The sequence below is a fragment of the Kryptolebias marmoratus genome, linkage group LG4 (genome assembly GCF_001649575.2).
Source record: "Kryptolebias marmoratus isolate JLee-2015 linkage group LG4, ASM164957v2, whole genome shotgun sequence".
In the NCBI taxonomy this organism is placed as follows: domain Eukaryota; kingdom Metazoa; phylum Chordata; class Actinopteri; order Cyprinodontiformes; family Rivulidae; genus Kryptolebias; species Kryptolebias marmoratus.
The window spans coordinates 8,843,269-8,868,117 of record NC_051433.1 but is presented as its reverse complement, the minus strand read 5'-3'; the positions used below and the strand labels follow the sequence as shown (position 1 = coordinate 8,868,117).

The 24,849-nt window shown below is 36.4% G+C and overlaps 1 protein-coding gene across 15 annotated transcripts in view; it reads left to right on the top strand.

Annotated features, from left to right (window-relative positions):
- LOC108231648 (R3H domain-containing protein 2) overlaps nucleotides 1-24,843 on the top strand; it is a 45,146-nt gene extending 20,303 nt beyond the window's left edge. For 2 of the 15 annotated variants that reach the window (XM_017408844.3, XM_017408843.3), the window contains 27 exons: nucleotides 1,492-1,647; nucleotides 2,197-2,354; nucleotides 2,484-2,704; nucleotides 3,647-3,688; nucleotides 4,584-4,670; nucleotides 4,866-4,989; nucleotides 6,056-6,134; nucleotides 6,303-6,362; nucleotides 6,715-6,855; nucleotides 7,606-7,714; nucleotides 7,884-7,979; nucleotides 8,443-8,492; nucleotides 9,075-9,128; nucleotides 12,829-13,064; nucleotides 14,416-14,481; nucleotides 14,578-14,750; nucleotides 15,286-15,384; nucleotides 16,054-16,347; nucleotides 17,979-18,114; nucleotides 18,776-18,933; nucleotides 19,347-19,486; nucleotides 19,757-19,857; nucleotides 21,026-21,195; nucleotides 21,436-21,580; nucleotides 22,714-22,808; nucleotides 23,392-23,476; nucleotides 23,841-24,843. In XM_017408844.3, the coding sequence (XP_017264333.1) occupies nucleotides 2,546-2,704; nucleotides 3,647-3,688; nucleotides 4,584-4,670; nucleotides 4,866-4,989; nucleotides 6,056-6,134; nucleotides 6,303-6,362; nucleotides 6,715-6,855; nucleotides 7,606-7,714; nucleotides 7,884-7,979; nucleotides 8,443-8,492; nucleotides 9,075-9,128; nucleotides 12,829-13,064; nucleotides 14,416-14,481; nucleotides 14,578-14,750; nucleotides 15,286-15,384; nucleotides 16,054-16,347; nucleotides 17,979-18,114; nucleotides 18,776-18,933; nucleotides 19,347-19,486; nucleotides 19,757-19,857; nucleotides 21,026-21,195; nucleotides 21,436-21,580; nucleotides 22,714-22,808; nucleotides 23,392-23,476; nucleotides 23,841-24,229 (3,288 nt within the window). In that variant the 5' untranslated portion in view covers nucleotides 1,492-1,647; nucleotides 2,197-2,354; nucleotides 2,484-2,545 and the 3' untranslated portion in view covers nucleotides 24,230-24,843. Of the gene's footprint in view, nucleotides 1-1,491; nucleotides 1,648-2,196; nucleotides 2,355-2,483; nucleotides 2,705-3,646; nucleotides 3,689-4,583; nucleotides 4,671-4,865; nucleotides 4,990-6,055; nucleotides 6,135-6,302; nucleotides 6,363-6,714; nucleotides 6,856-7,605; nucleotides 7,715-7,883; nucleotides 7,980-8,442; nucleotides 8,493-9,074; nucleotides 9,129-12,828; nucleotides 13,065-14,415; nucleotides 14,482-14,577; nucleotides 14,751-15,285; nucleotides 15,385-16,053; nucleotides 16,348-17,978; nucleotides 18,115-18,775; nucleotides 18,934-19,346; nucleotides 19,487-19,756; nucleotides 19,858-21,025; nucleotides 21,196-21,435; nucleotides 21,581-22,713; nucleotides 22,809-23,391; nucleotides 23,477-23,840 lie in introns of those variants that run through there. The other 13 variants (XM_017408846.3, XR_003038843.2, XM_017408849.3 and 10 more) reach the window with 13 other exon arrangements.
- Nucleotides 24,844-24,849: the final 6 nt, after the last annotated feature.

Sequence of the window (24,849 nt, the reverse complement as noted above, 5' to 3'; positions counted from 1 at the left end):
TCAGTCTTTTTACACACTCCAATTATGTGTTTATGTTAAATATTCTTCTTCTCTCTTTCCTTCACTTTATTCACTCAAATCAGATGACGTTATCATCTCCTTGGCAACCCTGTGGGCTGCATTGCGTGTGTGTGTTGAGGGAAGCTGTAGAGAGTGTTGATAACAGCACTAAGTAAACATAAGAGGAATGGGAGGAGGATCTGGTTTATTCATAAGTATTCCATTACTGTTTCTGATTCGCAGTGTCGTTTGCAGCACCTCTTGATCATTAAGCTGAGACAGTCTGCTCCTTTCATCAAAATTGTGGCTGACGCTTCAAATGAATAATTGTTATTGTTAGTTTGTTGTTCAAAACCATTCACTTCTTTTTGTGATAGAGTACTATTTTGAAATGACTAAGTCAGAGCTACATTACAGCAGGGCTGTGGTTGGTTTCTGCAAGCAAAGCGAGTTTGGGGCATGTGGGTGTCCTGGTCAGTGATGTAGTGCTGCTGCTGGTGACGTCTATCCTGCTGCATTGCCCGGGTCTTTCCTTCACTGGAAATCCCTGCCTCATTTGTTCCTACATCTTTATAGTGCAGCATAACAGTACTGACAGAATTATATAAAGTCAGTTGCTCATTCTGCTTTTCTACAAGTTGGCCGTTAAATATCAGATGCCTGAGTTTGTGCTCGCATGAGCTTTATCTTTCGCATTCCTTTATCAGGCTGGATATACACCGAATCTGTTATTAATTTAACAAGGACACAAGTTCTTCTGTTAATCCTTTGACCTGCAATACACAGACTTGAAGGGAAAATGAACATTTTTGCTGTTGACAGAGTGCTTGCAAGACAAATCTATCATTTCTTTTATTTTAGGTTGATGTAGATTAGAAAAATCCAAGTGTAGGAAAGGACCTCATGGTTTTTGTTAATTAATCATTCATAAAATTTTTGTGAATGATGGAAATTAGATTCATGAATTACGGCAAAATGGCTACAATGAATTTTTAGTTATAAATTAAAACTTTGTTGACATTTTTAGTCATTCTTTGTAAAAGAAAACTAGAAAAGTGACAAGAGTTTTGATACCCAAAGCAAAATCTGAAAAAATCTTTACTTTTGCAAAGTACTGAAAGGCAACTATAGCAGATGTTACATTGGATCTTAACTTAAATCAGTCATTTTAAGTGCACATGGCTTTGCTGGATGTTTCTTGTCAAAAATCTTTTTAAGATTTTAACTCTCTTTTCTGAAAAGAGCATCCCGATTTTTCAAGGGCAATGCACACATTGTAAAAGCATGCTTATGCAAACAATAATAATTTAAAAATAATGAAGGACTGAAAATTTGGGTTGCTGTTTCTAAAAGCCATGTCCCAGTAAGCTCCTAGCTCTCAGCTGCTCCGTCCTCCTCCCTGCCAGATTTAGCAACAGCAGCAGTGATGAGTCACGCAGTGTGTGAAACATGACGTCATTCGTGTCTTCCTCCTCTGCTTATGGTGTGCAGGGCTCCAGACTGTAGGCAACACCATGCTCCTGCAGTAAGCCGAAGGCAGAGAAGAGAGGCCCTAGACGACCTCTAAGGTGGTGCTTGGCCTGTTGGTGTCCCCCTTCCTCCCTCTCTGGCTGGCAAACTGCTGCCTCTTCTGTTCACCTGATCGCTGTAAATATGTTTTATTTCATGTTCCTATTTATTTATTGAATGCTATTGTTAAGATTTTCTTAAAAATGTATCTTTTGCAGCATCTTTTCTGCCCATATTTTGAAAAAATATATATCATTTAAAGTAATTAGTCATTGTTTTTTATTTTTACAAACTTGATCATATCTCCAACTTTTCTTTGACACTGATGCATGTTTTTATTTGTTTTGACAATGAAAGTAGGTCAAACATAGGTATTCCTCAGTTTTATTTTATTTTTTTGATAATGCATGTATGGTCTACAATTTTAATAAAAATTATATAAAAATGTTTTATTTTCTAAATTTTAAGCAATAAAAAATGAACCAATTTACCTGCATATTTAGTTTTTCCTATGGGCAGTTAAGTGTTTTCCTTTAACAAAAATGACAGAATTACGGTTTTATTTTTAATTGTTAATCTGTATTTGTTATAATCAAAGTGTTTATCGGTTCTGAATTTTTAAGCATGTAAAATATGAAAAGGTAAGTAAATCATTCTTTTTTTCTTTGGATTGTTTCTCCCGTACAGCCCTATCCCCAAGGCTAAGGCTTGCTATGGACTACTCTTCGCCCCCTGCTGCTGCCCAGCCCAGTACACTGCCTTAGTGGGTCTCTCTCAACTTCTGTGTGTGGTTCCTGTCCACGCTCACTGTACATAATCCAGCATAGACCTGATAACACCTACAGGTAATGTTGAATTAAAACTGTTCCTGTTTCTTTCTCTGCTTTTTCAGTAGTCCTGATTTGATTCAAACTATATATATTGTCAGAACCCAGAATTTTTCTGTTAATCCATGCCTCTTATTTTTCCCACAGCCACTCCTGGGTCCTCCACCCAACCCCCTCCCCACTCCCACCCTCTCCCCTCCCCTAAGAAGATGTCAGTGAGCCTGACAACAGACATCCAGCAGGAGGGAGAGAATGGGCCACATATCGAGCCCTACGGCCGAGGCAAAACCTCCCCTCAACTACAGGGTACCAAGGATGGGATAGGAGAGGGCTTGGAGCCAGAAGATAGCTGCCCACAGGATTCACAGGTGGGGACGTCCACAATATAAATGCCTGTAGAAATTATAGACCATTACTACTTTACATGTCCCGTAATAAACTCAGTACTTTGAAAGTACTGTTTACGCAGCAGAAATATTATACTTAGCAGAATTATGGTAATGATTCTTTTGTTCTCAATAAGATTTCTGTACCAGTAACATTACTAATAGGATTACCAGTATAATAAATGTTTTGGGTTGGTTGGGATGATCTCACATTTGAGATTTTTTTTAATATTTATTCTTTAGGGGTTAAAAATGACTATTTTAAAACAGGAATATTATTTTTTCCACTTGGGCATGCCAAGTATCTTCCTCTCCAAGTTAAATAAGACATTGTCAAAAGTCAATTGGGTTTCCAGCTGGGCTTTCTGCTTTGAAGCTACATCTTATCTGCTCTGTGTGATGAGCTGTGCCGTTTGATGCAATTAAGCAGCATTTGGAAATAGGAGACGGAAGAGAAAAAAATCACCACTTTAAGCCAGTTTGAGTGGTCCTCTTGTTTAAAAGCATGCCCTACATCCTATGTGAACAATTCTCCGGCCCTGTATGCATGTGCTCATGTAATATGCACGCTTGTGCATATATTTTGTCATTGTACTTATTACTTAGCTTTGACGCACAACTGTTTACTTGGAAAATTATTTGTTATAATTTTTTTAATGATACTTTGAGGTTTAACATAAACCAGTTTTTGTAAAATAATTTTAGATGTCACTAACAGATAAATTCCATTTAGGCTTTCTGCACAAAATGTTTTCATGTATCGCATTATTTTTATGTGAAATATAATTTTACTTCATTTATTTTTTACTTTATGAACAAAATTAGGTCAACTTGTATATAATTAACTAGTCTCATTTCAAATGCAGACATTTAATTTGCACCTTATCAGTAAAATCCTAATGTGGGTTATTTCTTTCTTTTTAGAAACGACCTCCTAACCACAGTCATGGCAGGAAAAGGGCCAAGGTAAGTGATTTGTGGTCAGTTACTGTATATGTTTATTTCTATGCAAACTCACCCAAGTTACTGTTTTAACCATGCTCTTTGGAAAAAACAAACAAAACAACCTTTTTTGGTGTATTGTGAAGAATAGCATCTTATTTTAAAAAATCCTTTGCTAAAGTGAACTGTCTGTCTTCATGTCAGGCTAAATATCTTAAATTTCACAGAGCACTTAAGAGTAAATGTGCTACTGACCTTATTATGGCATCTTCAGTTACAATAAAATCTAAATGGTTTATGAATAATCAGGTAAAACTGTTCAATCGAATCATTTATGTAAGGTACATAATATTTACTGAACTCTGTTAGCAAACCATCAACATTGTTTTTTTTATTAAATAAACCTGACACTTTATAGTCTTACCAATCATTCCTGTAACGTCTGAGGAAGGAAAATAAATAAAATAGTCATTGTAAACATTTATTTTCTTGGAGTTGGGTTGCCCTAGTTTCATTGTGCTCATGGTTTTATTACATAATTCACAGTGACTTTCTCTATCAGCTATCAGTTTGCAAGCTTGTTTTTCAGCTCTTCTGTTGTTAAAGCAAATCTAATACAGCATTTTTCTGGAATTAAATAACAAATTAAAATCTTATAAAAACCTGGCACATAAAACTAAAACAGTGGGTTCTGTTTGGTTTTACAATTCTAATTATGCTAAGGATGCACAAAATCAGTCTTAATGTGTTTCATAATGTCACCTCTTGAGAGAAAAAGGGAATTTTTTAGTATGTTCTAATGAAAATTCATTTTAAGTAGCTAACACTTCATGTTTTTTTTTTCAATATAGCAAACATTTTTCTAAAAGAAAAGTTTTAAAAACGGTAGTACAGATGACATTATTTGAATATGTTGCAGTCTAATGCCAAAGTGAAGCTGGTACGAAGTCTGGCAGTATGTGAAGAGTCCTCTGGTCCGTTCTCCAATGATGGACCTCCAGAATCGGTACTTTTTCTCTTCTAACCATACCCAAAAACCTTTTTCCCTTAACTTGTTATAGTTAAGCTTACAAGCTTAAAGTTATTTGTATTCTGTATGGTTTCTTGGACCTAAAGAAATTACCTGTTTAAAAAAATTATATATTATTATTATTACATACTTATATATATTATTATATTTTATGGAATGTGATTTTTATAGGATATCATTCAGCTTCACATCAGCTGTCCATCAGACAAAGAAGAGGAAAAGTCCTCAAAAGACGAGTATGAAAATGAAGAAAAAGAGAAGAAGGACAAGGCCCCTCGAAAGATGTTGTCACGTGGTAAATTGGAGTTTTGTTGTAGTTGTTGGTAATAGGCAAGTCTTCATTCCTTCTTACTCCTCTGACATGGATGGCACCTTTAGTTTTTTAGTCTTTAGGCCAATATGCAGCATGTGTCTCCTTAAACATGTTTCTCAGCTCATCAAGAGGAAGGACAGCAGACAAATTGATGTCCAAGCTTAAATCTCTTAATTTGTTTTTGCTAGTTAGTGTTTTGTTTGTGTAAGCCATTCGTCATTGTCACAACCTTCAAAAGCATTCTGATAACAGCAAGATTGAAGAAATTAGTAAATAAGTAAAATACAAAATTTATTTAGAAAGGTTATAACTACACATAAATGCTTCACACTACTGGTAGCCACTTTTGTCTTCGTGATATTCTGCTTAGTAAGACTGTAAGAGCCTTGCTGAAAACAGACCATAATATTTTTAATGCATTGCTCACGCCTCACAATCAGTCACCTCTTAGAACACATTGGTGTCTCATCAAAAACTGATACCAAATTATCAGTGCTGTATCACTTGATTAGTCCTTCTGAGGCTATCAGTGCTAAATTACATTATCACTTGTCAAGCAGTGTCCTGCATTAGTAAAATAAGTATAAACATTTTGTCTTCTCTGTGATAATATAATTTGTTTTATAATACGCAAGCTACATAGTTCAGAATATGGTCGTCTTCATTTTTTTTATTGCTTATCTTATTGTCTTTCTGCTAGGGCCCTCAGTTGTCATTATACTGAGAGCAGCAGTGATGAAATTACTCATCTAACTATCTAATGTAGTGGAAAATGTTCCCCTGAAGAAAACATTTGTGTGTAATGTCTGCACACTTAGTAAACCAGTTAGCTTACATCTCTTACCATTATTTTTCATGTTTTTCCCACTTGAATAACTTGGTATGTTATTACTGAGGTGTTAGGATGTTGTTTTAGGATTAAATGCTGAGCAAACAAGTCCTAAATTGATAGGCATGGTTATTTTTCTCCTACACTTTGAGTTAAAAAGTTGTTTATTTATTGTTTTTTTTTTCTCTTTTTTTGTTATTTTTTTCATATTTTTATTAGACTCCAGTCAAGAATACACAGACTCCACAGGCATCGATGTTCACGAGTTTTTGGTCAACACACTGAAAAACAATCCCAGGTATGAGCATCACATCAAGATACTGGATATTTAGAACAGGGCTAGCTTATTTAGAAAAAAAAACAAAAAAAAAAGCAAAAATGTTTCTTTGATTGAACTTAAAGATTGTAAGTTCAGTTTCCTGTATCCTCTTATGTTTTTTTTTTCTTTTTTCTCCTCACTCACCAGGGATCGAATGATGCTGCTAAAACTAGAACAAGATATCCTGGAGTTCATTAATGACAACAAGTAAGCTTAGTCTTTGTAACACTCATTTGTACCTCAATTTAACCCAGTTGCATTTATTGTGCATACTTGTAGATTGCTGAGACAAGAAATTGAACAAATGAACTTGTAATTGGCATTATCACAAATTATACTACTGCCATTTTTAATTGTGACTTTTTATTTTTTTAGTTTGTTCTCTTGTAACAAAATATTATTAGAGCCACATACAGTTCCTTGCCTCTGGGAAAAGTATTACAAAAAACCCCAAAATGAAATATTTAAAATAACTTTCAGCAGTAAGCAAAGTATTATTTGACAGTAAGGATTGCTTTTGAAACACTGTGCCTAAATAACCTACTTTTGTCACCTGCAGTAACCAGTATAAGAAGTTTCCTCAGATGACTTCCTATCATCGAATGCTGCTGCACCGCGTGGCTGCTTACTTTGGCATGGATCACAACGTAGATCAGACAGGAAAGGCTGTCATCATCAACAAGACAGGCAACACTCGCATGTGAGAGCTGTTTGTGACTTGTAGCACTCTAGCTGTTTAGAACATGACCCCATTCAACAATGTACATAATGCATTTTACTTCTTCAAAAAGTTATCTTACAAAAAAGTAAGAATTAAAATCATTTTGAATTCCTGTAATTGATTTAGATGTTTCCAATTAAAGTCTGATGAAATGTTAAAAGTGGAGGGAAAATAGATAATGGTATGGACTAATGTACCAAATTTAAAATGCATGCAATCTTAAGAGTTCACAGTAACAACATGCAGTTAAGACTTATGTAAAAGCACAGGGGGAAAAAGCCAAAATTACACTAGAATATAATGGTGTCTAACTGTGTATGTAAATATTGAAGTAAAATCAAAGCACAGTATTTGACAGCAGTAAAACTTCATGTCTTCATCACACAAAACTTCATCTCTTTGACTGTTTAGTAGATTTCAGTTTAGATTTTGACTGATGAAAGAAGCAATTATTTTATTAGTTAATTAACAAAACTTGTTTTATTTTTTATATTTGGCAAGCATTAAATGTTTGGTTTTCCGCATCAATTGAAGGATATAATTAGGAATGAAGAAGCATGTTAAGAAACAAAAACTGGAGAGATTTGATATTTAAATGTTATCACATTGTTACACTGATTGTAAAACCGCTTTTAAACTTCATTGTTGCCGTTTTCATCCTCAGACACTTTGTTGATTTTGTGAAACCTTTTTAAGAAACCTTTCATTTTATTTTATTTTTTTATATAGCCCAGAACAAAGGTTCTCTGAACACATCAAGGATGAACGTAATATGGATTTTCAAAAGAAATTCATTCTTAAAAGAGATGATGCTAGTATGGACAAAGATGATAATCAGGTGGGTTGATTCTTTCGTAAACAGACCTTTAGCCTTTCTGGCACACTATTGCTTTTATAATGTAATTTTTTTCGTTTACTTTTTTCTACATCAAAGATAATAAGATGAGGTATTGCAACATTTGTATTGGTAGTTCTAATTTCTTGAATATTGTCTTTTCAAATGTTAGATTCGTGTGCCACTGCAGGACGGGAGGCGTAGCAAGTCCATTGAAGAGAGAGAAGAAGAGTATCAGCGGGTACGAGACCGGATCTTTGCCCGAGAAGTAAGTATCGACCCTGGACAGAACAGATTCAGAATCAGTTTTAGACTATTTTGTCTCAGTTTCATGCAAAGTAGTTAGGAGCCTATGATCTGGTGCACAAACATTTATAGAGTATAGTTCTTTTTCACTTAATTTTTTTTATTATTATTTGCAGAAATTATGTCTGTACAGTAAGGTGGAGCACTGTGATGAACCCATAATGAATTTGTTTAAATAAAAATGTAAATGTGTTTATGCTCTGCTAGGAATTATAATTCTTGGAGTAAAATGGAATTTAAGCTAAATCTAAATCAAATTACTTTTTTTTTTAGAAACCAGAATTAAGTTTGAAAATTGCACTTGTTGACCCTCTTATTGTAAATAAGAAGTGATTTCTAGATGTAAATGCCACACAGTGAAAATATGTCATATATGATGTTGAACGTTTTGCCTCTAATATAACAACACATTTCATAATGTGCAGGTGTCTTTCTTTTTACAGTCTTCTCAGAATGGATACATCAATGACAACAGGTAAGATGATGAATTCTATTGGATACTTAAGTGTCTGTTTTTTTAGACACCATTATTTCCACCACCTCAGTAAATGATAGGGTGTCTTTTTTTTTAAAGGTGGACAGCTATAGATCCTAAAACACTTCTAATTTTACATACAGTAAAATGATTCTTCAACCTTTTTTAATGTTGGAGTTGCATTTAATTTGAAATCTACAGGTTTTTAAATATTTTTAATATATACAATGAACAGTGGAAACAGTCTTTAAAAATAATGAGGAGAATTGCATTGGTGTGGGAGTGAGTTAGCTCACACAGCACTTAAAGTCATTCTCCATCCCTACACAACTTAACCTTTCAGCTTGAAAGATAAGGGCCTAATATGCTGAGAGGGAGACAAAGAGGACGTGTGGGCAACTCATGAGTCAAATTTCTGCCTTGTGTGCTTTTTTCCCCCCATTTCTTTCTTCTCAGGAGTAAAGTTTTCTCAGTGACTACCGCTACCTCCCACCCTTCTTTATCTCAGCTTTCTTTAAACCTTCTCCTGTTCTTCAATCAACTTGTAACTTGAGCGTTTTCTCCTAATGTTAACCCCAACAGACTTTCCACTGAGGGCTACTGCTCTAGCTCTCAAAAGAGGAGGCAGATCTTTAGGTATTGGGGTGCTGCTGACTGACTAGTGTGTTGCTATGGCCATTTTTGAAAGTGGTTTGGTGATGACAGTGGTGATTGTGATGATTATCTTTGCTTGGTGTAATCGGCTGATAAATGGCTATCCTAGCATTGCACCGTGGGGCCTCCAATGGCTCATGCATGGCTGCTTTGTGGTTTCACTGGGAATTGATTAACCTACTTACCCCTTCACCCATCCACCATCAGCCACATTTTTATCCAAGGTAACTATATCACTTTCACAGTAACCTGTTTTGTGGTTGACTTTATCATGAATTTTTTGCAAGTTGGTGCAGATTAGAGCATAAAAATGTTATATCACTAATTCTAACATTGAAGTTAATTTGAGCTGAAAACAAGGAAACATTTTTGTTTGTATAATAATGTCTTGATTTTTGTAAAAGTGCAAATTGGCAGCACTTTGCCATTTTTTGTTTTCAATTTTGATGTTTATGTTGTTAACAGTAATTTTGTTCCTCATAATCTTATGAAATACTGAAACATTCAAAACAATTTTCAAGCCTGTCTGTAAATCTCTGTATTTTGCAGACTATCACTCTAAAACCTAACATGCCAAGAAAAATATGACGATTTTTCTATTGCCACCTACTGACTGAGAATTCAGCAATCTTATAAATTTAATTTGTGTAACATGGACCTAATGAGCTTGAACACAGTAATGCCTATTGAACCAAGGACCAAGATGCATGACATTTTTTCTATATTTCCTCTCATTTAGTTTAGTTATGACAGCAGTTTGAGGACTCGTAATACAAACAAGACCTTTATCGACACAACTTAGCTATTTTTTTTTTTTACTCAGTGGGGTTTCCAAATATTTTATTTTGTATCTTTAACCTCCATTTACTCTGTTATTAATTTAATGAGAATCCTCCTTGGCATTCACCCATGTTTTTCACAGTAACACCACTGTTGTATTGGTCACCGTTTCTTGTCTTACTCCTTTCCTATCAGTTGGTGAGTTCGTCATTTGTAGCAGCAGTTGCACTGTGAGATGGTCATCGTGAGTTTGTTACACTGTCACCATTTTGTCTTAGACTGTCCTTGGTTTTTCAACCATTACAACGACCAACAGACATTGGTTATCTTGTATCTGAAACAGTCAAAAATTAATAAGTGTGTAGCTCAGTGTGCTGTTTGTCCATTTTGATCAAAAGTGCACAGCCATTTAAAGCCAACCACACCCCGTTTTTTTCTGGTATCAGTATGTCAGTATCTGATTCCCCAAGTGCAGCACATATGCAAGATCAGCTTTGTTTCTAGTACATCTCAAAACATTATTCACTGTTTATGATTTGTTTTGTCACTGAAAAGTGTCAATAAGTCCTCACCAATTCTCAGATGCTTCAAAATCTTGGGAGTAACTACTACTGTCTTTGTAGTCTCCTACATTCAAGACAGTAACATCAGGTTTTGTGTATTTCAAACCTTGCCACATGCTTTTGGCAGAAGGCATTTGTCCGTGATTGTTTTGGCTCATTCGACACACACACAGTCAGTGCTGACAGTTTACAATTTCTACTAATCAGTCAAGTCATTCAATAGACAGATACAGATAAAAACTTGTTTTATTATTTCAGTGTGTATGTCACACAGTACACAGAATAAAAATGTGTTACTTATTTAAAAAACAGTTCATGTACTCAAAAACAAAAGATCTATAATAAATACATAGCTACTGATGCATATTTTTGTAGTCATGTGCGACACAGATTTGGTGAAAACAGGCTGCAAGTCTTTTCTATCTATGACACAATGCAGTATTTGTGTGGTTGTTGAAATGAGCCCTCTTAATCATTTCAAACTTTTAATCTGTTCTGTACTTTTCTCATCATTTACAGCCCTCTGAATAGTGCAGTTGCACATTTTATACCTTTTGGGAAAAATATAGAAGTTTGACATCATATTTGAAATAATAGAAATGGTACAAGTTGTCAATTTTATTTTTTATATTCATTTATTTTGTACAAATAAAGTTGAGTACAAAATTCATATTAAGACTATTAAATCGTTTACATAATTCATGCTCTTGAATTCAGACTTCCATAAAAAAATATTAGGTTTTTGTATAACAAAGATAAAATGCAGTGCAAAGATTTAAAAATTGCAGTAGCAATTTTTGTGTTTGTTTGTTTTTAAGTGAAATTGATGGTGTGAGATGAGAGTGGAATTGAAAATGCTGTCATTAAAATCTCATCCTCTATCTTTTTTTTTTTTCTTTTGCTAAGCGTAGAATCATCTTTGTGTGCAGAGCAAAGCAAACGAGTATATGCCAGCATGTTCAGAGAATGTCGTAGCGCCCACCCTTCCTTAAAATAGGTTGTGCAGAGTGAGGCCTCAAAATAGATCCTCCAATAATTACAGTATCTGAAATATTTATTACCCACAGTCAATGTAAAACACTACACTCTTTTGCTAGAGTTTGACAATTCTAATCAAATTTCTGCTATGGTGGATATTCCCAAAACTTTCTTGGATATTTCGGATTCATTTCACTTCTGTTTTCTTCACATGGACAATCTCAGCTCATTCTTCCGTCTCTGAGACCCCCAAAAACAGTCAATGTATCTGTTTTTGCCTCTGCTCTCATCAGAGTTGTAATTCAAGCCCTGTGCCTTCTTTGACTTATGTGTTAATCCTTTTTAATAGCCTTTTAACATTAATTGATTGTTGTAAGCTGTAGACATTCAGTACATTTTTTAAACGCAACAGTTTTTTCTAATTTTAGTATGTGACAGACTGCTACTACTCAGTTGTGAGGGCCCAGAATTCGAAGAGTGTTGGTTGCTCCTGCAGTGTGATAATAGGGTTTGTTAACAGCTACCCTTTCTCAGGGTGACAGTATCACAACAAAATTTAAGTTGTTATTTTGTAGGCGGTGTGTGATTCTGAGATGTAAACGAACTTCTGCTTGACGGTCTTCATATAGATTTGGTGTTTATATTTGTGTCACATTTGTCATCCTTTTTATTTTTGGTTGCACGTGTTTTACTTGGATTTAAATGTTTAACACATAAGCTTTGCAAGTACTCATTCTGTAGATCCTTTGTGTGAATTGTGTCCACAGTCTTACATTTTGTGTGTTATGTGTCACAGTTATGAATGTATGTCTCATCCCCTCACTGAAATATCCTTTCAGCCTTGGTGTTGTTTAAAGCATCTCTTTTCTTTGCATGTTATTTTTTTTCCCCCTTTGAGTGGGTTTGTTTATGTGGATGTGTGTGGTTGTATATTAGAAAAATTGGAAATAATTTCTGGTTATGTTGCCTGCATTTGTATTGTGGTTACTCTGATATCCCCAATATGCATCTTTATTAAATGTTCGATCTAAATCTTGTCAGTGTGTTCTGGAGCAGTTGAAGAGTTTATTCTGCTCTTCCTCTTTATTATTATTCCTTTTACCTCCATCAACACAATTTTTTGTTCTTCAAATTCTTCAGTGAACATATCCTCCTTTTTTTATATATACATTCCTCATCTACCCTTATACATTTTTTGACTCATTTCCTCTGGCTGACTGTCCTTCTCCTTTGCAATTTGCCCATATCTCACTTATTAACTGTAACTGTTTTACTTCAAAAGTTTGCCCTCCCCCTTTTTACTTTAATTCGTTTCTTTTATACATGTCATGTAATCTCTTCCATGTTTTGCCATCTCTTAGAGGGAACCGCGAGAGCTCCAGCCGGGCGTCCAGCAGTCGTCAAAGCAGCACAGATAGTGACATGAAGTGCCTGGAGCCACGGCCCTGGAGCAGCACCGACTCAGACAGTTCCAACCGCACCCTCCGGCCACCTGTGACTAAGGCCAGCAGCTTCTCTGGTATTTCCATCCTTACCAGAGGGGATAGCCTTGGCAGCAACAAAGGATCACAGGGAAGCTGCAAAGGCTCTCGATCTGGTAAGGACGGAAGGGACAAAAAAAAAAGACGAGCATAAATTTCATTAAGATAAGCCTTGAGTAAATTAGAATGTACTGGTCTATTTCTTGAAGCTGAATTTACTAGTGATTATTTTCTATTTATTTATTTTTTTTAGTCAAACTGTGACTCACTGGCTTTGTAGCATTGTTTGAAATAAATCTTTCAAAATATGTCAATGCTGTAAGACCCCAAATTCAAATTACCTTCGTATCAGGCGATTTTATTGAAAAAAAAGAAAAAGTCTGACTACATAATTTCTAGTTTGTGCTGCATTTTTTTTTCTCTTTTTTTATGTTTCATTGAGCCAAAAATCATTGTGAAATCGAGTGGTCTGTTTAAAAAGGTCAGTGAATGTCCTAAAACTGTTCTTGGCTTGAAAGCCAGAATTCGTCCTTAGAAAGTTTTTGTGAAAGCCAGAGAGTCAAAAACATGTTTACTCATTCATAAGGGGTTCTTACCACAGAAATAAAACTTAATTTATGTGTTAGGATCTCTCGACAGAATTTTAGAAGTTGCCGGTAAAATGACAAAATTTTGATCTTGTTTTAACTTTTCTGATCTCAGTAACTAGCTATTTGACAAATAAATTAGGCCCTGCAGTTTCTGCACTTAATACGTCAAGAGAAGCTTATGTCTCATTTTCACACAAACATTTACTTTTTTGTAGCTGCAAAACACATTACACAGGCAGTCAGAAACTCTTGTGGTTTAAACACTTTAAAGCAGACTGGAACATATGCATAATAAACTAAAGCATAGCAACACTAGACTGACAGCAAAACACAACATAGTGTTATACTGTCAGTTGTTTATTCAAAAAGAGTATCTTTTAATAAAATCCAGGCATAATTTTGAATGAAGTATCCTGTCTGTCTATGAACTGTTTGTGAACTTATTCTGAATTTTCCTGCACATTAGAATGATCTGGAGTTTTTGTTTGTTTGTTTTTAAACTGTACTGAAAAGAAAGTAAAAGTCAAGGAGAGCATACAAATCAGTGAGAAACAAAAGTTTTCTGTTCAGAAACAAAAGTGTCATAATTATAAAATCTCTAACAGTGCAAAAAAGATACCATGTCAAGTTTATAGTTGGTTCTTTATTCACACAGGATCTGTTAACAGCTCAGAATTTGTTCATTATGTTTATTAGGAAACTAATATGATTGTGTTAAATACTCAAATTATTTATCATTAATCTCAAAAGGTGTTTGGGGCTGCGGTAGCTACGGTGTCAGTGCCGTGGTCTTGTAACCCTGAGGCTGCGGGTTCGAGCCCAGGTTATGTCAGGAAGAGTGTCTGGTTTAAAACAATTGCCAAATTTTTCATGACAGTTCACTCGTTGTGGCAACCCCCGCAGAAGGGAGCAGCTGAAAGAAAAACAACAACAATCTCAAAAGGTGTTTAAAAGATTTAGAACGTGTTCCTTTTGCTTTGTTTGACTTAAAAATCTGCATTATTTTCTGGTTCTATCATATCTTTCTCTGCATCACCAGGCTTGCCCCTGGTCAGTCCTGATGTGTGCCCCCCGCCTACAGCCTCCCAGTCCAGCCGGAGCCTGCTTCCCTGCCCATCTCAGCCACAACAGCCACCAGCCCAAGCCCCGCCTCAGACTGCCCTGCTGCCCACCCCACAGCAACACCCCATGAGCAACCACATGATTGCTCAGGTAAGAATCTCGTCTTCTGACCTTATCAAAACTAATAAAGTAGTAAAGTTACAGAGGAACTAATTGGATCTGTTCTTGTGTTTAAATATCCGTAATCATCCCATGTTCATGCTTGGAGTCTAACTTTGTGTTTGTCTTGTCTTGTGTTGTAAATCTGATTACTGCAAAGAGAAATTGTAATGCTTAACAGTCTTCAACCAGAGAACTAAAGTCCAGCTTGTTTGTTTTTGGAACGCTTAACAGGACATAAAACTAGTAACAGACATTATTTTTACTTTGTTTTTTTTCCTTCTTAGTATGTAATACATTTAAGCTTTGTACACAGGTTGTATTGTATTTGCATAAAACTATTTTATTTTCCATTTCTGTCATTTCTGTCATGAAGCACTTTCCACTGTGTTATAATCTTCATTTTTCCTGTCTTCCTTTTCTCCCCTCAACTTTTTTATCTTTTTCTGGTGCCCTTCTCGCTGCCTTGCTTCACTTTCCTAATGTTCTGCTTCTGTATTTCCTCTTCCTTTTCTGGTGTGTATAGCCGGTGGCATCTCTACAGCCTTCTCAACCTGTCTCCTACTCCAGCCCTTCCTGTCCCCAGGTTCTCCTGCCAGTTTCTCCTCCTCAGCAGTACACAATGGTACTGATGCCTCTTTTAGCCTAATCTCTAAATATTACCTCGATGACAGACCACATCCAGACTGACATCTTCAAACTTAGGTAGTCTACTGAAATGCATGTGGTCTGTTTTTCTGTTCTTAATAAGATTAGGTTCGTATTTCGCTGCAGTTATGGAAAGTGCTTCCTTTGCAGCTCCAACCAGTCATACATAAGTTCCTCTCAGAATAGATACTGTATCTGTCACTGCATGAGATTAACTTTTTCAGGAACGCAAATTCTGTCAAATAATCATTTTATGTCACTTTTGACAAAATGTAACACTTAATGGGGGTCTTTAGTGTGATTTACTATTTAAATTTATATATAAAATCTAGTCCTGTGTGCTGCACATTTATTTTATGGCCACTGATGCTTGGTTAAGTCGATTTGATAAATTTTTGCCAACGAGTAGTGAGCACTAACTAAAACATTGATGACAGGATTTTCTGAAAATACAGTTTTTCCTAAATATACAAAATCTCAGAGCTGTTACACAAATGTTAATTTTACAACATGGCACTGATGATCACTAATATTTTTTTTTACAATTTGCACTGCAGCGCCAATTTCACAAAAGGTACCGATAACGGCCACAAACTGATCCGCTCCTAAAATCTTTCCGATACGTTTTTTTTTTTTTTTTTTTTAGGGAGAAGAGCTGGCATCTCAGTTCACCCAGATGACGCTCAGTCGACAGGGCTCCAGTGAGAACCCTGAACCGCCCCCCATGTATCAGGCTCCTCCTGCAGTTCTTTCACAGCATCCCCCACCTCAGACCGGCTACATCATGGCTACCACCGGTCAGCCTTTGCAGCCTCCATCTGGCTACCAACCTGCTACTGGACACCCTCACCCTCCACCTCCACCACCACCTCCATCCCAGCCGGTCATACAGGCTCCACCACCTCCGCAGGGCTACATACAGCCCCCTCCACCCCAACAGGTATGTTGCTCTTGAAAAATCATTGAAGGAAGGTTTCAGATGGATTCAAATCCAGGTCTCAAATGTTTTTGGGTTTTTTTCTCCATGTTTTGAAATGTTTTTAAGGAATTATTAGATTGAATGATTAACTCCGAATACATGGACACATGTGGATAACACACTATTTATTCAGGAAAGATCTCTGCAATAAGGATGGGACAAATATTTAATTAATCTTTCTGTAAATGTCTAGGTCTTTTTCCATGAACTAAATAATGACGTGTAAAAGTTTTCTGTAAGTGTAAAATTTTAAACATTGAAACTAGAATGCCATGTTACTGACAGATATGGGTCAGTTTATAAATTCAGACAGAGTTATTAAATTACAGTGATTATATTTATCAATCTACAGTATCAGATTAATATCCTGGTCTCTGTTTTTTAACCCTAAAAATGGCAATAAGTTTGTGTTTGAGACTTTAGGGTCAGTATCTCATCAGAGAGTATTAGCTTTGGCAGTTTCTGAAACTCTATTAAAGTATACAATAACAGAAACATAGGTATTTTTTCACAGTAAAAACTATGGAAAACAGAAGGTTTACTACAGTCAGAAACTGGTATCATGAGGATTAACAGATCGGTTTGTTGTTCTTCTTGACATAAAATAATATATCAAATTTCACTTATTTTCATCTGAATTGTAATTCTTGGTAAAAGTAGTTTATCTAATACAGTTTTTGACCTAATCTTATTTTTCTCAGACCTTCTGGTTTACACTCATCTTCTACAGTTTCAACCTCTGACTTTTATGAGCTGCTTCATGCGTTACATCACCAGTTCTGTCCTATTTTATTCTTGCTTTTAGATTTCAATCATACATCTTCTCTCCTAAACTCATTCAGACAGTTATTTAGTATCAACAGAACAGTATTTTACTTTATTAAATTATTGATCTTGGCTTTGTTCCTGAACTTTACCTGCCTTTTAGGCAACTTGCTTTATTACATCTTCTGAACAGAAACAGAAACTCTGTGTTTGAAAAGTTTATTAGAAATTAAAAGCAAGTTTACTTATTGTTGTCCCTTTACTTCTGTGGAAAGAGGCAATTAATTATTTTTCCATGGGAACTTACAGGATGATACAGCTTTTAGATCATTTCTGCTGACTCCTAAGTGAAGAAAGTCTAATACTGCAGGTTTACTGAAAGTTGGAATGAAAGAGTTTTTAACGTTTTGCTTGCTCAACTCTTTGGTCCAGCTTCTTTCTAGATAAATTGTAAAAGTTTTAATGGCAAGATAATCATTTGAATGCATGTTACTTCTAAAATTTTGTTATAGTTAAGTTTTAATATCTGTTTTTTTGTCTTTATCTTTTCAGCCCAAACTAAACTGGCCTAAATCTTTATTATTTTGTTATCATTTAGTAGATAAATTCTACTTTGCATTAATTTCTAAATACCTTTTATATCAAAGTAAAACAAATAAAAATCATCAAGGATTTCTATAAAAAAATTCTTACAGTTTACATAATAAAGAAAATGTGATGATTCTCATAGATTTGTGAACATCTTTAAATTGACCTTCATATTCCACCTTTTTTTTCATCCTTTGCATTAACTGCTCTCTGAAACAGATTTGGTTGTTTCTCTTCAGATACAGGTATCGTATTATCCTCCTGGTCAGTATCCCAGTTCAGGCCAACAGTACCGTGTGTCCCAGCCTATGTCCCACCAGGTGTCTTACCCAGCCCAACGCACGCAACCCATGCCTCAGCCTACTCAGCAGTCAGGTCGGTACATTTTGTGCTGCGAATAAGTGAACTTTAACTAATTTTTGTTGTTGATATTTATTATAATAATGCAAAAATATACAGTGACTTGATCTCATTTTTGCTACTATTATGTGTTACTTCTGGGGGGAAAAAAGAAAAGCTGTGTTTATGAAACTATGTGAAAGGTTGCATTTAAACAACCTTTTCCCTGTGTTATTTAACCAAGCCAAAAATGATTGGACAATGTGATGTGCTCTCTACATTTCATGGAAAACACTGGCACACAGCAGCTTCAGTATTTAGCCTTTTTAATTTATGGTTTGTGAAGGTGGACTATGTGTTTATACAGTAAGTGACAGACAGTGTTGAAAGCCTAAATGGACTTTGGGTTATAATGGAAGGCTGCCAGTGCACATAGCTAATGAACATTAGGGTCAGAAAGACCTTGCTGTTGTCTGGTTTGTATTCGTCGGTGGGAAACCATCAGGGTTGTTTTATTATTGCATTTGAAATCATTTCAAATATATCTTGTTAATCAATAAACATGTAAAATTGAAGACATCAAGACACAATTATAGACAGATGTAAAGACCTTGTGTTGTAAAACCTCATTTATTTTATCACTTTCTCATTAGTGTCTTTGATTTTTTTCTTTCCCTCCTCTAATTGTTGTCATCAGGTCTTCAGACCATAATGCCCAGCCAGCAGCCAAGCTATCAGGGTATGATGGGGGTTCAGCAGCCTCCAAACCCTGGCCTTCTTAATTCCCAGAGGGCAGGCATGGGAGGACAGATGCAAAGCATAATGGTCCAATATCCACAGATGCCATCATATCAGGTATGCACTGTTCCATGCAATATATGAAATAAAAGAAAGTGTTAGTTTCCATGCCAACCATATATTCATATTGATGATAAATTATTTAATTTTCGAAGCTTTATGTGAGCTTATATGTTGTTCCACATTAGTAGCAATGCATCATAGTTATTCTGATCAAAGGTAGTTATGTTGATGTGATTATATTTACAGTCAATGAGAGTAAATACTCCGCTGTGTGACTGAATGTATGGCATGTTTATGATATTTGTAAAGAACTTGACATGTAAAACTACATGTTCTGAGTCAATGCTTCTGTTAATCTATTCTTAGACCAGAACAGCCATTTCTTGTTCAGCTTTGGCAGCAATCCATCATAACACTCGTTCCATTTCTCTGCCTGATTTTTTTTTTTTTTTTTTTTCTTAATTCAGGTACCAGTGGCAAATGAAAATCAGCAGGTGGTGCAGCAGCAGTACCAGCAGCAGGTCATGGTACCAGTCAGCCAGTCTGTCCAGGGGCCCATGCCTGTCTACTACAGTGTTATCACACCCACACAGCAGAATAGCACAAGGTATGAGTAGATCCTATTCACACAAGAGATTTGGTGATTGAATATTCATCATCCAGCCATAAATTTTATCTTACCTATTAAATTAAAACCTCAAAAAATAGTTTTTTACTATATTGTTCCTTATGATTTTTATCATGAAGTCTGCAGGAGAACAAGAATTGCAAAAGGGAATTTCAAGTGATTAAAATGGTGTTGCATCTGGAAAAGGATTAAACTGTATTCAAGCATTAGTTTGTCCTGTTTATTTTTATTGATTTATGTGTCTTGCAGCCCTTCAGTAGGTTATCTGCAGCCGCCCAGCTCAGAGCAGTTTCAGATAACACAGTCGCCATCTCCCTGCAACCCTCAGCCACTGCAACAGCAATATTCAGGTGAGGGGTTCTGTCCAGACTTTGTGAAAACTGAATTAAATATTTTGAACTTTTATTTTAATTACACATATTGCAATTGCTCTCCAGAACTGAACACCATAAAGTTTGTCATTTTGGTGGCCTTCATTCAGAATGAACATGTGTTCTTTAAAAAGTAGAAAAAATAAAAAGGAGAAATCAACCTTGGTACTTTTTGTCAGTCAGCTGCTATACGCATCACTCAGACTAAGCTTAGTTTTGTTTTTGAGTACATAACAAAACTGACTTTGAGTTCAGAATGCCTGAAAACCCCCTAAAACTCCAAAGAGATTAAGAGTAGAGTGGCGTCTGTCTTTTTCTAAAAGTAGGTGAGAGGTATTCAGGTAAAAGTTCGGACAAAGGTACGTGGAGTTCACGCTGTGAAGTTGTAAATCGATGTGCTTTAAAGAGGTAATGTTTGAAGAAACCAAGAAAAACAAACCTCACAAGTTTTATTTTGATCCACTTTGAGCCTGAAGCAGATGTTGATCACAACTGTTGGGTTATGTCCCTGCTCCCGTCACGTTACGGTCACGTTACAGTCACGTTATCTTTGAAATCAGTTATCTTCTTGTGTCGTTTACTCAGCAGAATGTTTATCTAAAATGTAAAAATTGTCATTGAGACCTGCGTGTTATATGTTCTAGTTTATTTCTGTTTCAAGTTTCTAGTTTTTAGCTATTCATAACACGATGACTGTTAATCCATTTTTACAAATGGAAACAAGTGGAGACCATTAATGTAGATAATCTCTTGGCATTTGACATTTCATGCAATTATATTAGCAGGCACACAAAGGGGTGATCTTGAACTAGAAAACTAGACATAATGACAGTTTTTATTATGGGTTGTCAAACATCCAGGCTTTCAGTAAATACTCTGTCATTAAACAGTTACTTAAGCTGCGAATCCTTAAGGTCTAAGAAACTGCCACACATCATAATGCATGTACTAAGATGCTCGTGTTGATTTGTAGCATTTTTATTTCTGCTTCTGATGTGAGAATTACCAAATAAAAGCAAGATGCATTCATATTTCTTATTCTGTATATCATTTTATTGTTTTTTTAAATAAACATTGCATTGCAGACAGTGTATAAGTCACAGATCATCTGTTTCTCATGTTTCCTTGGCTGTCTGTGCTCCCTCAGGAGTAGCTCCTCCTGGACCTGGGGTGATGGTCATGCAGCTCAGTGTCCCCAACGGACCACAGCCTTCCCAGAATCCCCCTCTGGTCCAGTGGAACCCATGCAAGTATTACAGCATAGAACAGAGACCCAGCAAACTAGGAGAGCTCTACAAACCTGATAACACTCCACAGGTGCATATAAATGCCTTGAAATCTCCTTGATAAGGGGTGAAGTTATTTCAGAACACCTTGTTCTTATTTCTTTTTCTCTAACACCCTCTAGTGGTCATATGTGATTTTACTTACCTTAATAAAGTTCAGATAAATCAGTGTGTTCTTTTAAAGTGAATCAAGTTTATGTTAAAAAAAAAAACGCACCTTATTAGTTTCATTGTTCTCCTTTTCTTTATTTTCTTTTATCTGTGCGTCTAGGCCAGCACTCAGCTGACAAGTCCTCTGGCCTCCCCCACTCAGTCCCCCACCCCGTCTCCCGCTGGCAGCGTCAACAGCCTATGTCCAGGCCTGGGACCATTACCCCTCATTTCCCAGTTTACCAGGCCAGGAGGACCAGCTCAAGGTACGAGTGAAGATTCAGAAACTTAACTACATGCCTAAGCCCAACAGTTTTGGAGTTCTGCAATAAAAAAGTAAAATAAAAACTATTGGTGATCAGAGAATGAGAGTGAAGAAAATGTTAATTTTTTTAATGAAATAGTGATAATGTACTCTGTAAAAATGCAGTCAAAAACTATATGAGCATACAAGCAGAAAGTTGAGTAAAGCTAACTTTTGTTGGGGCTGTATGTTGGTCATTTATTGTTCTAATAATTATGTACAAGTTTTTCTTAAATGAATCGTTTTATGTTACAAACTGTATTTTGGTGACTCTAATTAAAAAGTACAGATTTCCTTAAAACTTTAATAAGATTATAGTAAATTTCATCTCTTTTTCTAAACTTAGGTTTACTAGATATTATGGCTAAAACTGTTGTGGTTATTAGTAATCTATTTTAGTGATTTTTCAAGTTTTTTCAATTTGCCTCATTGCAGTATTTAACAAACATTAGAAATGTTCAGAAATGTGGCTAAAACTTCAAAAATCTGGTTGTTAAAAAAAACTTTCAAGCAGATGAACATGTCTCTGTTTTCTTTAACCCAGAGGTCATGTTCTTTCTTTTCATAGTAACGCTCTAAGTTTTGCCAGGTGGCTTTTGGCTCCGAACCAAAAGTGATATCACTTCACCTCAGCAGGTTCACATGACTGGCAACACGCCACCAGATCAAACCTGTTGCATCCACGCATGACTTCACCTCGTGCCTGTCCTTTCACCTATATTTACACTCAGCTCCACAGTCTATACTGACAAATAGACACTATTAGACATAAAAACTGGGTCTTGCATCAGTCTGAAACTTCTGTTGTCTGCAAAACACCACAATAAATAAATGTTGCAATAATTGGCTACGAGATGTATTTTTAGCAACTGCTTACTGTTTTTGTGCTTTTGCAGTGTTGTAGCTCTAAAAAATCAACTTATCAGTATTTTCCAGAGAAAAAATGTGTTTACTGTTTTGTTTTCATACTTCTCCTTGTGCCCGAGATTTCCTGGATAAAAAATGTAACTGACAGTTTATAAGTTAAAGTCAGACATTAGAGTTTTAAGTGAAACTTTATGATTCTAGCTTGACTGTAGGTTTTATGTTCCTTAGGTGATGGTCGTTACTCTTTATTGGGGCAGCCTCTTCAGTACAGTCTCTGTCCTCCACCCCTCATGCATGGCCAGTCGTCCTACAGCTCCCACCAGGTCAGCACCAGCACACCCCTGTACTCCTAAAACTTTGCACTTCCTGTTGAACTTCCTGTTCTGTCTCAGTCAGGTGTGAAACTGATTCTGTTTGTGAAATAAACCTGTTGGTCCTTTAGTGTCACTTTATTCATGGTATAAATAAACCGTACACTAATTATGAAGCACTGCAAAGTTAATAAATACGTTCTAAGAAGGCTTCTGAGGACTGAAAGATTAAAATGCAATTAGTCACTCTGAAAGCATGCGTTTTAAAATGGTTTATCATGAAAAGGCAAAATCTTTGTATAGCCTCATCCTGGTTGAACGACACACACAACATTAATCCTAATTCTGTGTATAAAAATTTATAGATGATAGAAAAAAAACTCCTACTTTTTAGTTGCTTTATAGTGATAAAATGTAGATTTTGTAGATCACTGTGAGCACGCTCCATCTCTTCTCTGTGTCAGTAGTATGCAGTGTGTCAGCTCGTGTGTTTCTTGTCTTTTTCCTTTGACTTGAAGTTGCTCCTTGCAGAATCTAGTGTCCCTATATCACTATGAAGTAATAATAAACCCAATAATATTTCTGTTGTTTTCAGGGTCAAGGAGTAATGAAACACGGGGCGCGAGGGAAAAAACAAACACTCAAATCTGCGTCAACAGATCTCGGCACCACTGACGTAGGTAAGTTGAAAATGCATCATTTCAGACCAAATTAGAAAGTTTATCAAGGTTTTGCAGGTATGTTATTAAGAGGTTTTGGTATTAATGATAGAAAAGTTCTTAGATAAGAACAAACTCCTGTCTGTTTTTAAAACCCATTAAATAAACAAAATTTTTACTCTACCTTTCTGTTTTTACTGCTCTGCATTATTTTCCCGTTCTAACTGGATTTCCTTCCTTTCCTCGGGGCCATGCTCTCTATAACTTTGTTTAAAACAGCACACACACACACACCCACACATGCAAATCTTGGCAAGAGAAGTTTTAAATCTAAAGATCCCGTTATGGAAATGATGTCTAACATCTCTTTCTCTTCTTTGTGCAGTGGTGAGTCGAGTTCTTGAAGTAACCGACCTCCCAGAGGGAATTTCACGTCCAGAGGCCGAGAAGCTCTTCAACCAGCTGTCGCTTTGTGGTGCCAAGATCCAGTGGCTCAAGGAGCCCCAAGGAGGCCGAGGAGTAGCAGGAGGCTGCGGGCTGTCTGGACCAGGAGCCAGCGCGGGACCTGGGCCCAGCATGGGAGCCGGAGGAGGAAAGTGTGGTGACGGTAACGACCCAGCTCACCTTTACACAGTAGTGGCAGTGTTCCCCAGCACCATGGCTGCTCAGAGTGCTTCCTTCAAACTTAACAACAGCGGGGCCAGCCTCTTCAAACTGAGGGCCGCCAAAAAGAACTATGACCTGCGTGTGCTGGAGAGAGCCAGTTCTCAGTGAGAGGAAACGAAAGCTGGAGGAAAGACAGAGACACAGACAGACTCTTGGTAAAATGGTGGAAAAGGAAGGAGGATTGAGGGGGGACTGCTATTAGTGTACAATTTAAAATAAAACAACAAAAAAAAGGTAAATGATGTGTCAAATGTATAAAAGGGAAGAAGGTGTGAATCATGAGGTGGATGGTGTTTGGTTGCAAATCAGATTTTTGTTGTTTGTTTTTCTTCATTGGTTTTGTTTTGTATTTATAAAGCGGAAGAGCACACAAGACACGCGAGCATGTGTTTCACAGTTGCTGTGGAACGTGTGCTGCCATGATACAAGAACACATGCAAGGTCACACACAAACCAAAAGACACAAACAGACACAAAAGTGCAGGCAACAGGGTCACGTAGCACATAACAAAAACACACTGGACAGTCGATCTCAGACCTTCTCCTCCTCCTCCTCCAGCCTTCTGTTCTACAACTCCTTTTCCTGCCAGCGCTTTCTCTGATTCCTCAGCTCTCCATCACCCAGTTGTCTCAGATTCTCAGATATTTATAAATTTTCATACGCACAGTTGCGCACTCTCTCTGCTCTCCCCAGCTGCTTCCCCTTCTTTTCTTGCCCCCCCCCCCCC